Source organism: Equus asinus, chromosome 5 (genome assembly GCF_041296235.1).
Source record: "Equus asinus isolate D_3611 breed Donkey chromosome 5, EquAss-T2T_v2, whole genome shotgun sequence".
NCBI classification, from domain to species: domain Eukaryota; kingdom Metazoa; phylum Chordata; class Mammalia; order Perissodactyla; family Equidae; genus Equus; species Equus asinus.
The window spans coordinates 96,773,454-96,790,819 of record NC_091794.1 but is presented as its reverse complement, the minus strand read 5'-3'; the positions used below and the strand labels follow the sequence as shown (position 1 = coordinate 96,790,819).

Here is a 17,366-nt window from a genome sequence, read left to right as displayed (position 1 = left end):
AGCCCAACAACCAGCCAAGCTCCAGGCAAAGCGGCCTTACCAGGCTGGATGGGGCCAAATACATATTCTAACTCCTAGTCAAAGAAGAGCCGTTGGAGGAGGAGATAATCAATAGTTTAAAGAGTGCAGAGAGATTAAGAAAGACAAAAGCAATGAAAACGCCTAAATACGTGGACTTTGGGTCTTTTGAAAGGGGACTGACAGTAAGGTATGGAGCAAAACAAGACAGGAAAGGTGCTCAAGTATGAGTGAGTGTAAAAGAAGGGCTGCATACAGAATGCTTTTTTTTTTTTTTAATGTTTGAGAGTAAAAGGAAAAAAGAGATGGCAATAACTCTAAGACACAGAAAGGAGGGGGATTCTATTTATTTGTTTTAGGTTAGAAAAGACCTCAGTGTATTCATAATCTGAAAGGAAGGACTCAATAAAGAGCGAAGCTAAAGATGCAAGAGAGAAAGATGATAATTGGTAAGAGTGAGGCACCAGACAAGTGGCTACTGGGCAACGGGAGGCAGAAGAAAAGTTATCCATGTGGATCCTGAAAGTCACCAGACAAACGCAATGAAAATGGAGAAAGCAGATGGTAGGGACCTTAAAAAATTAGAAGCCATGTAAAAATGGCAAAACAATAGTCTGAAAGCAGCAGTGAAGGACTAGAAATACACCGATTGCTCTCTGCTACCCAAGGAGCTGCGAGGTATTTGACCAGTGAAAACAGAAATAATAGCATTCATTAGAGAAAAAGTCTTGTTTTCAGTTATGGGTTAGGAGATGGAGGAAATGTTTGGAAGAAAAGAATAAGAACTTAGGACGTGGCTCACATATGCGCACAGGTTCTATGAGACCCAGCAGAAGCAGCTGGTAGAGGAGCATCAGGAAAGGGGTGGAGAGGGGTGGGGCTGAGCTTTATAATATTGAGGCCACAGCAGTAGATAGAACTGTGAAGTAATCAACGGCAAACAGGAAGAGGAGTAAGCTCACGAATTTAATGGCTGCGGATGACGGGGGAACGCAGAGAGAAGGACACACCAACAAAGAGCTGGTACCACCGACAGCGCGTCTCCAGCACTCTCCACATTTTCAAGTGGAGTGATCTTCACACCCACTTTCCCAGAAGCTGGACCCTGAAACTTCCTTTCGTTTCCTTTGCCAAGACCAGCAATTTACTGAACTGTATCAACAGTTTGTTTGTTTGTTTTCTGAATCGGACCTTTGTTTTTAAGAAGGATTTGCTGAGAGCTCTAGAAAAGGATACGAGGGACATTATCCAAAAGCTAAGAGAACGTCACTGACTAGAACTAGGGCCGCAGAGCAAACTTGGTCTTTTAAGCCCCCACACCTTGCACGTGCAGACAGGATGGAAAAGGATAGACAACACCAGTTAATATTTGGGTAGCGCTTCACTGATCTGAATTATTGCCTAATCAAATATCTCAACTAATTCATTCTTTATTCCTATTTTTATGACGTGTAATCCAAGGACAGAAAGAACACAGGCTTTGTATCAGTGATCTAGAATTCTAACTCTGCTAGTCCCCCAGGGACATTTCTTAAACCCCTCTGTTCTTCAGTTTCCTCATCTGTAACATAGGAATAACAGTACCTATTTCATGAGGTCGTTGTAAAGGTTAAAGAATTAATACACAGCAGGTACCCACAGCAGATGCTAAAGAAATGGTAGCTAATATATTCTACTATAACATGCAGTAATGACAGGAAGACAAACATTTTAACTAATATCATTATAAATTAAACCATCCAAGGTGAACCAGTCTATCACTACACTGCTGTTAATATACAGAGAACAAATTCTGTTAACCAAAAAATCCTAAAGTAACAAATAAATTCCAAAAATTCCTCTGTACTTGATGATCCAACTAATGATGATGTTATTTATTAGGGTACAATTTCCATAACTAAGAACTTACACACTGTCTAGTGGTTTGAAATGTACTTTTTTTCCCCAAATGAGTAGTACTTCCAAAATAAGGCAAACTTTTTACCTTCCAGTTCAATCTCAGGGCAATTTTAGAGATTCTCACCATATCTCAAATAAATGGAGCTGCAGAAGCACATGGATGCAGAGTGAAGTAGTCAGCAGAGAACTGGAAGCAAAAGGCAATGTCTTGCCCCCTTTCCCAACTTCAAGTTAACTGATATCACAAATGCTCCTCAATTTTACTAATCTCCCAATCTTAGAGTGATCGTTACTTTCTTTCTTGCTCCACATCATCGAGCCCTCTCTCTTCCTTCTTCAAAACTTCTCTCGAATATATTCTTTTTTTTTTTTTTAACTCCCCAAATTCAAGTCCTGATAGAGTTCACACCTGAATTTCTGCAAAAGTCCTTCACTGGCCTCCTTTCCAATAACCCACATAATAGCTCCTGATTCATCAGCCTGCAATTCCAAGTTTATCAAGCTACTGCCCTACTTACAAACCTTCAATGCTTCCCAGTGTTGGCAAGATCAAGTCCAAATTCCTCAGTGTAACGTTCAAGACTGTTCATAATCTGACTGAGCATTACCTCACTAACCTTATCTCCTCCTCGTCCCTAATCGAAACTCTATTATTGGATCAGCTGAGTATTCCCGGGTCCAATCAATAATAGAAGTTTACTCCAATCTCAGTCTCTTTGCTCTTGCTTTGCCCCGGCCTGGAAAATCATCTCCTTCCTTTCTGCATATTCAAATCCCATCCATCCACGTTACTGTAAACCTCTAGTCTAACTGCCTCTGCGAAGCCCTCAGACCCCTTCAACCTCGGTAACTATAACCTGTCAGTTTGACGGAAGTCAGTAGCATAACAACAGACCTCCTGGAGCAGTCACCACCGTACTACAGATACACATAGAGATAGAGATAGAGATACAGATTCACCAAAGAACACTAAAGTAAATTTTTCATAAGGCTAAATTATTCCTTTCATCTGAGAGGATGCCCTTTTGCTTATCTCTTTTAAAATGTTCCATCTTTGTTGGCAAAAACATCCAAAACCAAGAGCGACAAATGTTGGAGAGGTTGTAGAGAAAAAGGAACCCTCATACACTGTTGGTGGGAATGCAAACTAGTGCAGCCACTATGGAAAACAGTATGGAGATTTCTCAAAAAGTTAAAAATAGAAATACCTTATGACCCAGCCATCCCAGTACTGGGTATCTATCCTAAGAACCTGAAATCAGAAATCCCAAGAGTCCCTTGCACCCCTATGTTCATTGCAGCATTACTTACAATAGCCAAGACGTGGAACCAACCTAAATGCCCAGAAATTGATGATTGGATAAAGAAGATATGGTATATATACACAATGGAATACTACTCAGCCATTAAAAAGGACAAAATTGGTCCATTCGCAGCAACATGGATGGACCTCGAGGGTATTATGTTAAGCGAAATAAGCCAGACAGAGAAAGACGAACTTTATATGACTCCACTCATAGGTGGAAGCTAACATATAGACAAGGAGAACTGATCGGTGGTTACCAGGGAAAAGGTGGGATGGGGGGAGGGCACAAAGGGAGAAGTGGTGTACCCACAACATGACTAACAATAATGTACAAGTGAAATCTCACAAGGTTGTAATCTATCATAATCTTAATAAAAAAAAATGTTCCATCTTTGATAAAACAGTGATATTAGATGAGAAGGTTGTTTTTCATTTTAAAGTCCTTACTTGGAAAACAAAAAGCTCTTCTGAAATATGACTGGTCCAGGAAGCCCGAGCTCTAGAAGCACTGGTCTATATCCTCCATTCTGGCATTTACAGATGGTCAAACATTGTTACAGAACTGTTTCAAAAACTAGATACTGTCCACCCAATCAGAATTTGTAATTCCTTAAGAACAAGGACTATATACTGCGTTTCTTTTGTCTTTTGTTTTCTCCACATTAATTAGCCCTGGGTTAAATATAAAACAAGTACCGTAAACTGAATAGAGTTAAAATTCTTGGCTTTTAAATTTGATGTGAAACTGACCAAAAATGTAATTGAAGCCCGTGTTCCTTCACTCCTCTCCTCTCCTCTTCCCTAAAGAGTATCTGCAGCCTTCTGGACTGCACCCACTCAATGAATAGCCCCCTACCTCCCAGTATTTCTGCTGGAATCCCACTGCTCTCGCCTCTCTTTATGATCGGAAACTTTATCCCCGCTCTATCCTTTATTATCTCTCCCCGCTACATTAACGGCCTCACTATCCACCCGACTATTTCTCCTTCATACTTCAAGATCCTGACAGTCTCTTTCAAACTGCCTTGGGATCTAGTCTTAAAAGTCTAACATAGGGGCCGGCCCCACGGCTAAGTGGTTAAGTTCCTGTGCTCTGCTTCGGTGGCCCAGGGTTTCGCCAGTTCGGATCCTGGGTGTGGACCTAACACCGTTCATCAAGCCATGCTGAGGCGGCGTCCCACATGCCACAACTAGAAGGACTCACAACTAAAATATACAGCTATGTACTGGGGGATTTGGGGAGAAGAAGAAAAAATAAAAAATAAATAAAATCTTTAAAAAAAAAAGTCTAACATAATCATCAGTCCTCAAATTACTACAAAAAAATACCTTAGCATATGTTGGAAAGTATATAATTTTACCAAATTATACTAAGAATATCTCACATTGCACTCCAGTACAGCTGTGGCAGAAAACATAAAAACTGGTATTCCTGATATAAACCTACCAGGAACCTTTGTTCCACAAACAGCCTGACTACATTTGTAATAACTTCTGTAGTCAACCAGCTTCTGTATTCTCTTGTAATAGTCTTCCACTTTAAAGACATTTAATACATCTTTATCAAGATCTAAAAACGTTATTCTTCCTATCCTAAGGAACATAAGCCAATGGTGACGTCCTGTACTTAGGGAATAATGATCTTAAATGCACGTGTTCATAAAATCACCGTGTGTTCTGGTTTAGACAGCATCATGTTCAAGAGCAAGTCCAGGAGTCAAATCCTAGCTGGCATTCACCAGTTGTGTTGACTGTGGGCAAACCGATCTCATTTCTTAAGGATTTTTCACCTATTAGATGGGGATAATAATAGCATCTACCCCAAAGGGTTGTTGAAAGGTAGATTAAATAAAGATATAAACAGCGTTTAACTACAGTAGCTGGCACATGGTCAATAAATGTTAGGTTTTATTATTAGTCCTCAATGACTAAGAATCCTTAGAAAAATTTCAATTATAAGACTTCTATAAGCTGCTTATTCACAGACATTAGATACAAATCACTAAGATGGCCTAAATCAGATAAATATCCCAGGTAATTAGGAAGACAGCACATTGTGATAAGCTGTTCCAAGGTTTAAAGAGCCAAAAACTAACTTCGTTTATCTTGCTCAGCATTTAACTTTTCCAGGTAATTTGAAACTGGATAAAACCAGAGATTTCTTTACGTTTAGAAATAGGAAAATGTTGTCAGACCAAGGTGGATGGTACCATTTTTCTATTTGAACTCTTCAAGCTCTGCAGAAAGCCTACACAAATAATGCCTTGGTAAGAAGGTCAGGAAAACACATTTCAGTTATTAATTACAATTAAGTTCAAATCTGTTCCTCAACAGATTTGCCTCTCAGTAAACTAAAAATGCTATTTTTTCCCTTTTTTTAAAACTTTATTTTTTAGACCAAAAAAAGCAAAACATTTTACAAGGCTATAAATAAAATCATGTTGATACTAACACAAGATAATGTTCTCATTAGAGAGAATTTTGATTCAATCATAACACAACTTAAACAAGTTATATTCAAACAATAATTTTTATTTATAGAGGTTCAAAATGAGCGCTATTACTCAAGTTATCTTTGGAAGCAGATGCTCTTCCAATAATGCCGCCAAGGCTCAAAATCTTTTTCAAACTTCATTTGCAGGATTCTCAAAGAGAAGCCTTATACACACAAAAAAATCCTAGTCTCCACCTTTTAGAATTATATCTCATTTATAACCAAAAACAATGTTGATTACCCACTTCATTCACCAGACTTACGTCCAAAAGCTAAACATAACTCCTCCAAAATGCAAACTTATCAGGATTAAAAATGTACAATATGCTCTAAAGACAAATTCAAAAGAAGCAGATCAAATATTTCAGTTTAGAAATCTCATTAAAATAAATATATAACTACTTCCCATTTTGGAAATTTCTGATACTTGTTTTAAAAAAGTCATATTATCTTACAGATACCCCTCAGAGACGACCAAAAAACTACATGGTAACAAAACTGGAAATCTGAAATACCATACCAGATCTATAGAAAGCAGCAAAATGATACTGTGGATAATAACTGAAATTGTTTAATTTGAACATTTAAACTATCGTGCTTCCATAACATTTGCTCCCAGAGTGCCTCTGAAGGAGCAGTGATTAATACGGTTATTTACATACATCCATTCCTCTTGGCAACCTACCTTTGGTTCACACTAGTTTGAGTAAACTGGAATTCTCCAAAAGAAGGAACTCCACATTAGTTGTTTGTTCTTTTGTTGTTGTTCAAAAAAAAAGACGGATTTGGAGCAAGAGAGGAAGTGATCCCAGCTTAGCTTATCTAACCCAGCACATCCTGCTCTAATCACCTAGACTATAACCTGTTTACCAGAGACTCCAAAATTTAACTAATGTCCCCCTCCCAAAGATAAACATCTGGCATGCCAAGATCTCAGCAACTGGCAGCCTAAAAAAATCCCAAATCTGACCCTCAACAGCTCTGTGACACCGGACAAGATACTTAGCTTCTCTGTGCCCCAGGCCCTCACCTGTGAAATGGGGCTAAAATAATAATCGATATACCTACTTCATGGGTATGGATGAGGATTAAATGAGACCGTGTGCCTGACACAGAGTAGGTACTCAAAACACATTCGTTGAAAAATTAGTAAATGAATTCATGCACAGAAAATGCTTAGGAGAGTGCCTGACAAATAGCCATTATAACTAATAATCACTTGAGATCTGTACCTGGAATAAGCAAAAGTAAATGGCTAACAATATTAATATCATTATCCCAAAACTCCATAACCAGACTTAACATTGTTAAATAATTTTCAAAAATACTAATGGTTTGAAATATTCTATTATCTTACCAATAGTCTCAGTTTCCAGTTGCAGGGTCTCTCTTTAAATGATGAAGAAGGGGTGGCTAGAAAATCCAGAAATTCTCTTTCTCTTGTGCCAATTATAACAGTATAACCAACATTCAGGCTAAGGATGAGCCATTCAAGAAAAAACAGATTTACTACAAATACAGAGGAAATCAAACTAGCCACTGAGAAAGTTGCTTCACTTCATCAGAAATTAGTAAAGTTAAAATTAAGCTTTTAAAAATTCTTGATTTTCTTCTAGTTTGCCAGTATATAAAGATGTTATCTGACTTTAGACTAAATCACATTAATTTTAAAAATAAGAAGAAGAGGGAATTTTTCTTCTATTCTTTGGATAAACAAAAATGCAAGGGTAGACCTGAAACCATAAGGCTTCTAGAAGAAAATGTAGGCAGTACACTCTTTGACACCAGTATTAAAAGGATCTGTTTGGACACCATGTCTTCTCAGACAAGGGAAACAATAGAAAGAATAAACAAATGGGACTTCATCAGACTAAAGAGCTTCTTCAAGGCAAAGGAAAACAGGATTGAAACAAAAAAACAACCCACTTACTGGGAAAAAATATTTGCAAGTCATACATCCGACAAAGGCTTAATATCCATAATATATAAAGAACTCACACAACCCAACAACAAAAAATCAAACAACCCGATCAAAAATGGGCAGGAGACATGAACAGACATTTCTCCAAAGAAGATATACGGATGGCCAATAGGCACAGGAAAAGATGTTCATCATCGCTGATCATCAGGGAAATGCAAATCAAAACTACACTAAGTTATCACCTTACACCCATTAAAATGACAAAAATAACTAAAACAAATGGTAACAAATGTTGGAAAGGTTGTGGAGAAAAAGGAACCCTCATACACTGGTGGTGGGAATGCAAACTGGTGCAGCCACTATGGAAAACAGTATGGAGATTCCTCAAAAAATTAAAAATAGAAATACCATACGACCCAGCTATCCCACTACTGGGTACTTGGAATTGCTTGAAGTCAGCAATCCCAAAAGTCCCATGCACCCCAATGTTCACTGCGGCATTATTTACAATAGCCAAGACGTGGAAGCCACCTAAGTGCCCATCAACAGATGACTGGATAAAGAAGATGTGGTATATGTATACAATGGAACACTACTCAGCCATAAAAAAGAACAAAATTGTCCCATTTGCAACAACATGGATGGACCTTGAGGGAACTATGTTAAGTGAAATAAGCCAGATAGAGAAGGACAATCTCTGTATGACTCCACTCATATGAGGAATTTAACAATGCAGACAAAGAGAACAGATTAGTGGCTACTGGAGGAAAGGTGGGGTGGGGGGTGGGCACAAAGGGTGAAGTGGTGCACCTACAACACGACTGACAGACAATAATGTACAACTGAAATTTCACAAGATTGTAACCTATCATTAACTCAATAAAAATTAAATTTTAAAAAAACTTTAAAAAAAAATGCAAGGGTAAAACTGAAATAATGACTAATATTTATTACGTACCAGCATCATGACCTAAGTGCTTTTGTACGTGAAATTATCTAACCCTCACAACTACTCTCACCATCTTCAAGATGGAGAAACTGAGGCTTTCGGAGGCTACAGAACTGGACCTCCATAGCTGCACATAACCTTATAAGGTAAAGTGCCATTTAACCAAAATGGTCAAAGAATGAGAATGAGACACAAATAGATAACCAACTGTCAAAGAACCAAATCGAATAAACCACATTTAACAAAGCTTCAGTTGAATAAAATTTAATGATTCAGAAGTGTCCTCCACGATCTCACGATGCCCAGAAGTCAGTGTTATGAACAATTCTGCTGTGAATATGGAAAGTGGAGGAGATGGGGTTGAATATGCACTAACTTTGTAAACCATTCGGAAAATTACTTTTTGTAACGAATTCCTCAGAGTTTAGCATTTGTCTCCTCACATTTCAAAAGAAAATTTCTAGCCACTGACATTTACTGGCGGTTTGAAGTCTGGATAAATGTAAATACGTTCTACCTACACCTGTAATCTGACCTAGCTGGAGTCAAAAAGTGAAAAAGCAAACGGGCTGGTTTCATAAACTATTTCTAAGTTGTTAAAGAAAAAGGTAACAGTGAGAAGATCGTGACAATTAACAAAATTACTCCAGTGTCTCTCAGAAACTTCCTACGTGCCTCTGCTCGTGTCTCCGTAAGAATAACTACCACATTACCCCACAATCTTCTGATATAGCTCCACAGCAAGTCAAATGATTAATGTTTTAAAATGCATAGTAGGGAACTCTTAAAAAATAGATTTACATCCATCGCTCGATTGTGCCAGGATGTCTATTAAGTTAAATCATCCCAGTTACTAATTTAAATTTGCATTTAAATTGGCTTAAAGTACATACAAAATAAGTACATATAAAATTAGAACATACATCCTTCTGCCTTTAACAAAAGAGGATAAATATGTACTGAGAGAGCTTGCTGGCAAGTCAGAGGAGGTGGCTTTAAACAGATTTAACTGGCTTAAAATTTTTCATTGTTGACATCAAAACAAAATGTTATTTGACAGAATAATTCAAAGGAGGTCCTATCTCGTGTCTCATTTCAGTCCCTAACTCCAATGCAAGAGCATGAGACAAGCACTGATGAAGCATCTTTCCCAGGAGGAACTGTGCATAGTCAGTCCTTTGCCAGTGACAGATTCCAAAGGAGGATCTGCCGTGTGGCACCAGGACTGGACTCCTGGACTTTCACACCCTCACAGTTGCTCTCTCACCCGAAGCAGCTGGGGCGCTCCCAGCCTTTGGATTCGAGAAAACACGGAACAGAATTCTAATAAAAAGAATCCCTGTTAACAAGCCTGAGACGTTAAAAGGGCTACCTACACATAAGCATCATTACGATCAATCGTCAAAAACTCTACTGAGGGGGGCTGGCCCCGTGGCCGAGTGGTTAAGTTCGCGCGCTCCACTGCAGGTGGCCCAGTGTTTCGTTGGTTCGTAATCCTGGGCGCGGACATGGCACTGCTCATCAGACCACGCTGAGGCAGCGTCCCACACACCACAGCTGGAAGAACCCACAACGAAGAATATACAACTATGTACCAGGGGGCTTTGGGGAGAAAAAGGAAACAATAAAATCTTTAAAAAAAAACAAAAACAAAAACAAAAAACTCTACTGAGGGCCTACTATGTGCAAAACTCAGTGAAAGGAAGTGAGGGGAGTACTGGCTAAGACAAACTTAGCTTCTGATCCAACTAGGTAATTGAGATACAATCTGGTCAAGTTAACCAAAAATATGAGGGGTACTGGCATTACAAGCTGCAAGATTTTAGAGAAAGTAAGAAGCTTCTGATCCAACGAGGTAGATAAGATACATGCTAGTGTGACTTACCAAGAACATGAGGGGGTATCAGCAATAACTGTCACAAAATTTTAGAGAAGAAAGATTTACTGTTGCAGTCAGGACAGACTTTAAAGAGGGGGAATTGAGCTGAGCCATGAAGGATGGAAAAGATCAAATAGTTAAACAGCATAAAGGAGGAAAAGGACAAAAAGATAATGGGAACAAAGGTGCTGAATTGGGAATGTGGTCATTAAACATTTATGAAATACCTACTACATGCCAGTTACTGTGTAAGGCACTAGGTACACATGGTGAACAAAACAGATGAGTTCTGTACTCTTGTGAAGTCTAGTGGGGAGACAGTAACCACGCAAGTAGATCTATCATTATAATCGGAATATGGGCTATGAAGGGAGGCAAGAGACACCAGTAATAGGGAATAACGGGACAGGACCAGCAAGATAAGATGATGAGGGAAACATCTCTGATATAGAAGCTGAGGTTTGAAGGAGGCAGCCAGGCAAAGAGCAGGGGAAAGAGTGTTTGAGGAAGAGAGAGCCACACATACAAAGGCCCTGAGGCAGGAAAGAACTTGCTGAGTTTTAAAATAAGGAAATAAGAAGCTAGTGTGACTGAAGCATAATGGAAAATGAGAGGCATAAGAGGCAGTGAGGAGAGGCAGGCAGGGCCAGGTTCCACAGGGCATTATAGGCCAGGATACAGTTTGCATCTGGATTTTATTCCAAGCCCCAAAGAAAACCACTGTTTTTACACACTCACAAACATACTGTTGAATAAAAGGAGCCAGACCCAAAAGAATATAGGCTGTATGATTCCATTTTTACAAAAGTACCAAAACAGGCAAAACTAATCTATTCTATTACAAGTCAGGATGGGGGTGGGCGGGGCATGGGAAAGGAACTCCAATGCTGTTTCTTCATCTGGGTGCTGGTTACATGGGTATATTCAGTTTATGAAAAAAATCAAATTGTACTCTTACGTGTACTTTTCCATATATATTATTTTCAATAAAAAGCAATAATTTTTTAAATTTTTATGCAAGTCTTTAATAACATAATAAACATTTAAAAAATATTATTACTCTGTCCAGATAAAATTGGAATAGAGGAGCCCATGCAAATAGGGAAGGTCTTGATTGACAGACTAACCTGATGGAAGCTTCCAGACACATACAAAATAGGGGAAGGGGTTAGTCGAACAGCCAGTAAAGACAAAGTACCACATTTATAAAGAATAAATGCTGGGTCTGGGAAGCGAGTTGTGCAATAAAAGATGCGCTAGAAATTTCTTAGAATGTATGGAGGTATCTCTAGAAATTAAAATAGATGAAAACAGCGATGCCTAGTAAGGTTAGTCATGTTTGTTATGTTTTGGCTTTTATTTTAAAATATGGTATTTTCAAGCTCTTCCCTTACCCACCCCCCAACCCCAAACATGAGAGAGTGTAAAGAAATGGAAAGATCCCAATCGTGAGCATCAACCACACCTGAGCTCAAGTCGGTGGTCTGCCCCTCATGGCTCCAGCAGCAGTTGCTCTGAGCTCAGCTCCCTCAGGTGTAAAATGAGGATAACTCTACCTGGGAAAGTTACTATTTTCTCCCCGTCATCACCCAAAACGCTGAGTTGGGAGACTGGAATTTTAATTTAATTCTTTCCTAATGGTATATGGGGGACAATGGTTGACGAGCCTCCATTCCCAAGATTCATGGGTGGGAAAGAAGGATTATAAAACAGACAACATACAGAAACAGAATGGAGAAAGAGAAACGAGGAGGAGCAAGAGGTGAAAATGGGGCTGCTTCTAGAAGCTCAGTAACAGAGGTTTCAAGCTTTTTCTAAGACAGAGACTTGAGCTAAAGAAGACTGGGACAGGTTCTGTGACCTCAGAAACTATGAGCAGGAAAAAATAACCTTACGTCTTCCCAGCAAGACAGCATCCCTACCTAACGTATTCCTTTTGTGGAAATATTAAACAAGGTAGCGATAAACAGTAAAGACATTCCATCACAGGTGAAAGGGCACGGCTTCGCCAACCATTTTATAGCATCCCCACCCTCAAGAATTATTTGAACAACCACAATGTGTAAAGCACTTCTTAAGTATAGCCAAAGATAGTAAGTTTCACATTTCAGGAGCTATCATTTCAAAAGGGAAAGGGAAATAAAACTTCGAACAACTCCTTAACAGATCTCTGGGTAATTTTTTCCCCCACAATGTATCCCCTTTCCTAAAAGTAATGAAAACCTGGTTTCTCAAAAACTTAGCTTTCCCCTGATCTGACAAGTATCCCCCTTTCTATCTCTCTCATTCTTCACATGCACCTCACCATGAATTACCTAAAGTTCCCCTATTTCCTACAAAGTTGGCACATGGACTCTCTAGTCCTCATTCACTCTGATCTCACCAGTATTGCATCTGGACATAGAAACTTCACAAGATTCCCAGGAATCGCTCCACTCACCAAAAACTAAACGATACCACACAGTTTATACTTGAAGGTGGTCAGAGTGATTACACAACTGTATACATTTGGCAAAGCTCATCAAACTGTACACTTAAAAATTGGTGAATGTTATTGTATGCGAATTATACCTCAATAAAGCTGATTTTTTAAAAAGAACGCAGGTATTCATTCATTCAGCAAATATTTAATGAGCATCTATTATGTGCATCAATGTTTACACCAAATCTTTAATCCTGGCAATTTGGGTCCAACCTGTATGTAATGTGCTTTATTTACTCTTAAGGTGTCCCAGGAGCCACGTTACATGAAAAGTGGTGGAGTTTCTGATCATGAACGTCACTTAATGATGGCCTCTACAATGGAAGGACCATTAGCTACCCATCATCTTCCATTGCATAAAACGACATCTCTGATCATCCAGGTACTCTATATTTGAATACGAACGTTTCCACCATAAGAAAAAAATTATTAAGCCTCTACTGCCTATAGGACATATCACTACCTCAGCCTTATATGTCTGTCTTTCTACCAAAAAACTAGAACATCTCAAAAGCATACTGACAACGTTGCTAGAAGAAAAGAAGGCAACATGACTGAGGAATAGACTGAATTGACTTATGCCAAGATCCACAGTGACCCAGTGGCTGAGTGAAAGGTCTAGAAATGAGGCCTCCTGATTCCCAACACAGTGCGCACGCTGGAGACAACCACGGACCTCAGAGACAGACTTGGGCTTGAACTCCAGCTCCACTTCTTGCTGGCTGTATGCATCAGCTTGGGAAAGTCACTCCACCTTCCCAGCCTCAGTTTCCTCACCTGTGAAACCTCACAGCACTGTTCTGAAGACTATATGAGATATATACCACTTCCCACAATTACCCAGCACAGAGGAGGCCACTCAACAATATTAGCTCCCTTTCTTGGTCTTCAATTATTTAAGAGGAAGAAAATACCTATTAATCAAGGCTAATTCATAATCCCCATGAGTAATGCAGGACAACAATGAACCTGTTTGCTGCCTAGTTCATATTCTAATCAATTCCCTTCGCATCCCACTATTTTCAGTTTTTCAAACTTCAGTTACTATGTTTAGAAAAGGGATTTAATTTTAGAAACCTGGAAAATTCTTCTGAGTAAATTGAGCAAAACCTTAATCTGCCCCAAGGGGAATTCTGAGCAAAATAATTATTTCTGACGAGAAGAAATTTCTATGGGGGTTATTCAGTTTAACCACACGAACGCCAGCAAAGCCGCACACGAAGTGACAGGAAGCAATCTGGAACATACTGTACAGATTCTCCAACGGGAAATACCCTCCTGAAACCCAAACCCCCTTCCTCCCCAATCTGAGGTTGTAAAATCTTGCTAGATGATCCGAATTCCCAGGCTCTGACACCAGTCTAGCGCCTTCGGCCAGCACTGCAGCAGTTCCTAAAGGGCCCTGAACAAACCCCACCTCTCAAAACATCCCCAAAAGGCAGGGAGGTCCAGAGAGCAGAGCCTCAATCCACAGATAAGGCCCCAGGAGCTCAGAAGCACAATTCCTTCCCCAAGGTCATTCGAGTCAGTGAAGCTGCGACGGAGGATCTGCAAGCCGTCTCTGGCGATCACACTGCAGCGTTTGGGGGGGGGGGGGGGGGGCGCCTGGTCTCTACCCCTCTCCCACCCTCCAGGGTGAGCACTGGTCTCGGCATTTCCGAAACAAGCCGCAACAAGCTCTGCAGTGTTAGCAAAGGGGCTGACGCGATGGAGAAACAGATGCTCCAGAGCGAGCCGCTCCTCCTCGGCTCGCAGAGCCTCCTCCAAGGTTATCACCCGACACCGCAGACGCCTCACGGAGCGCCCCCCCACCCCCACCTGGGCTCCGAACCCCCAGCCCGGCCGCCCGGGGACGCCGGCCTCCCCGCAGGCAGCCCGGGCCGCCGAGGCCACCGGCCCCGGGCCCTGCGCCCGCCTCCTGCGCTCCGGGCGGCCATGGCTCCCTCCCGGCCGGGCGGGGCGGGCGCGCTGCGGAAAGTTCACCGCGGCGGCGGGGGGCGCCCCCGGGCCGGCCCGCCCGCGTCCCCCTGCAGATTCCACCATTAATTAGTCCTGAGGACTGTCTACTGGCAACTTAAACAAAGCGAATGCCTCGAATTCCTTCCCGGCCCGGCGGTCTGGCGGCGCGACCAGCAGCGGCCGGGACGCGGGGCCGGCGCGCGGGCCCACAGCTGCGGCGGCGGGACCCCTCCCCGGCCGCCCGCGCCCCCGCAGCCCGGCCCGCACGTCGGCCGGCAGCCCCGCTCCCTCCGCCGCCGCCTCCTCCTCCTCCTCCTCCTCGGGGCTCCGGGCTCTTCCTGTAAGATCACTTCCTTCCTCCCCGGGTGCCCGCGGGCCCCGCGCAGCCCCCTCCCCGGCGCCCCGGCCCCCCGCCCGCCGCGCCGCTCCCTGCCCCCACCGCGCCCCGCGCACCCCGCCCGGGTCCCCAGCTCGACCCCGAAACTCTCCGCCGCCCCCCAAGACGCCCCTGCTCCCCGCCCCGACACTTCTCCCCCGGTTCTCGCTCCCACCAAGAAGTCTCTGCGAGCCTCCCCCCCTCAAGACAAATCTCCAACTCCGAAACAGCTCTCAAGGTCTCGCCCCCCAGGTCTCCCCTTCCGCGCTCTCCCGCCCAGCACTCCGCTCAAACTCTGCCACCCCGACCCCACACCCCCAGCCCTCCCCGCGCCGCGCCCGCCCCGCTGCCCCGACGCCCCCGCCGCCCCGACCCCGCGGCCCGGCAGGCCGCCCCCTCAGGCCGCCCGCCTCTCCCCGCGCCCGCCCGCCCCGGCCTCCCGCGCCGCGCCCCCGCCGCCTTCCCGCGGACCCCTCACCTCCGCGGCTCCGGCCCGCGCTCCCGCCTGCGGACCGCCCGGCGCTCGGCTCCCGGCGCCGGCGCCTCCTCGGGTCCCCGGGACTGACAATGAGGGGCGGGGCCAGGTGACGTCAGCGCCCTGGAGGCGGGGTCTGCGAGAGGGGCGGGGCTGGCAGGCGGCCCCGCCCCCTGGGTCCCTTGCCCGTTCCCAGGGCTGGGACTCCGCCAAGGTCCCTTGCTAGGTGCCCAGGGCCTGTGCGAGGCGAGGTGGGAGATCGCGGTGGAAGGCAAGACGTCCTGCTTTCAAGAGGGGCACTGTCAGAAAGGTCGCGAGGATTAAATGAGATAATCGGTGTAAGGGTGTTTTAGCCCAGGGCCTGGTATGAAGCAATCATTCAACAAATACTATTGCTATTACTCAGCAAACGCGGAAAAGGAACTCGGCGTGGACTCAGGAGGCATGGGTTCCAGCCTCCAGCTCTGCTGTTAATTCACTGTGTGATCCTAGACGAGTCCTTTCCCATCCATGTTCCTCACCTTCACCTTCTTCAAATTGGGAAGAGGCGATGACCAGATGACCTCAGAAGTCCCCCCAATAATTCTATGACATATTTCCTGTGGACCTATTATGTGCAAGGTACCTAGGGCCCAGAGAAGTGGGAGGGGGACGTGTGAAAGGAGCCTAAGACCCACACCCAGCATGGTACAGGACACAACCAGAGACACTCTCCCCACGGGTGCCCTCCCACGTTCTGGCACAGGCTGCATTCACAAGCCAGGACACAGATGTGCTGAGGGCTGCTTCCTCCCTGACTGCAGCGGCAGAGCTGGCCTCTTGAGACATGTCTTGTATAAGCTCCTCATTGCCTATGGAATAAAGGCCAAAGCCAGGGCCTGGTCTGATCTCTTCCTACCTTTACACACACACACACACACACACACACACACATACGCACTGTAAAGTTTATCCAAACTTCCCCCAGCACACCCACTGCTTTCCCACATCTGCCCCTTTGCTCACGCTCTTCTCTTGCTGTCTCATCTCAGCTTACAACTCCTCCTAGTTTCCCCCAGCCAAAAGCCGGCTCTCCCTGCCCTGAAGACCCATGGCATTGTGTGTAACTCTCATGTGGCATGAACACATTTTGACTCGTGTCAATTGTCCTCTCCTTTGTCTCTTAGCACTTCCTCGAGGTCAGAACCCACACATGTTTGTGGATGCCAGAAAACCCTGGAATCACATGCCCATGTTCTGGCCCAGACTAGCTCTCTTTCAGACTCATTCTCCTCATCTGTAAAATGGGGACATTAATATAGTCCTTGGAGTGTTTGTTTTAATATTACAAAAGACACTACAGAGAAAGCACCAGGCACAGTGTTCCACAATGTAGTTGTCATTCTGATTTTCATTATTATTATTATCATCAATATTATTAGCTCCTAACACCACACAGCACCCCTCGTGATGATCCACCCAATCATCTCACGGTGGAAGACTCTGAGGTCCTGAGAGAGGAAATGGCTTGCTGAGAGTGGCCCGGCAGAGCAGTGCCCTTGGAACAGGAACCAACACTCCAGTCTCGAGACCCCAGGTGGATTCTGCAGAGTCACATCTGATGCCCCA

At 43.4% G+C, this 17,366-nt stretch overlaps 2 protein-coding genes across 6 annotated transcripts in view; one reads left to right on the top strand and one right to left on the bottom strand.

The window, feature by feature from the left end:
- LUZP1 (leucine zipper protein 1) overlaps positions 1 to 15,889 on the bottom strand; it is a 126,497-nt gene extending 110,608 nt beyond the window's left edge. For 3 of the 5 annotated variants that reach the window (XR_011503572.1, XM_070510717.1, XM_070510724.1), the window contains exon 1: positions 15,762 to 15,889. The gene's annotated coding sequence lies outside the window, so the exon portion shown is untranslated. Of the gene's footprint in view, positions 1 to 7,074; positions 8,769 to 15,761 lie in introns of those variants that run through there. The other 2 variants (XM_070510721.1, XM_070510719.1) reach the window with 2 other exon arrangements.
- LOC139045392 (uncharacterized) lies at positions 14,656 to 15,984 on the top strand. Its single transcript, XM_070511422.1, has 2 exons — positions 14,656 to 14,969; positions 15,033 to 15,984. The coding sequence occupies exons 1-2, from the start codon at positions 14,656 to 14,658 to the stop codon at positions 15,982 to 15,984; spliced, it is 1,266 nt and encodes a 421-aa protein (XP_070367523.1).
- Positions 15,985 to 17,366: the final 1,382 nt, after the last annotated feature.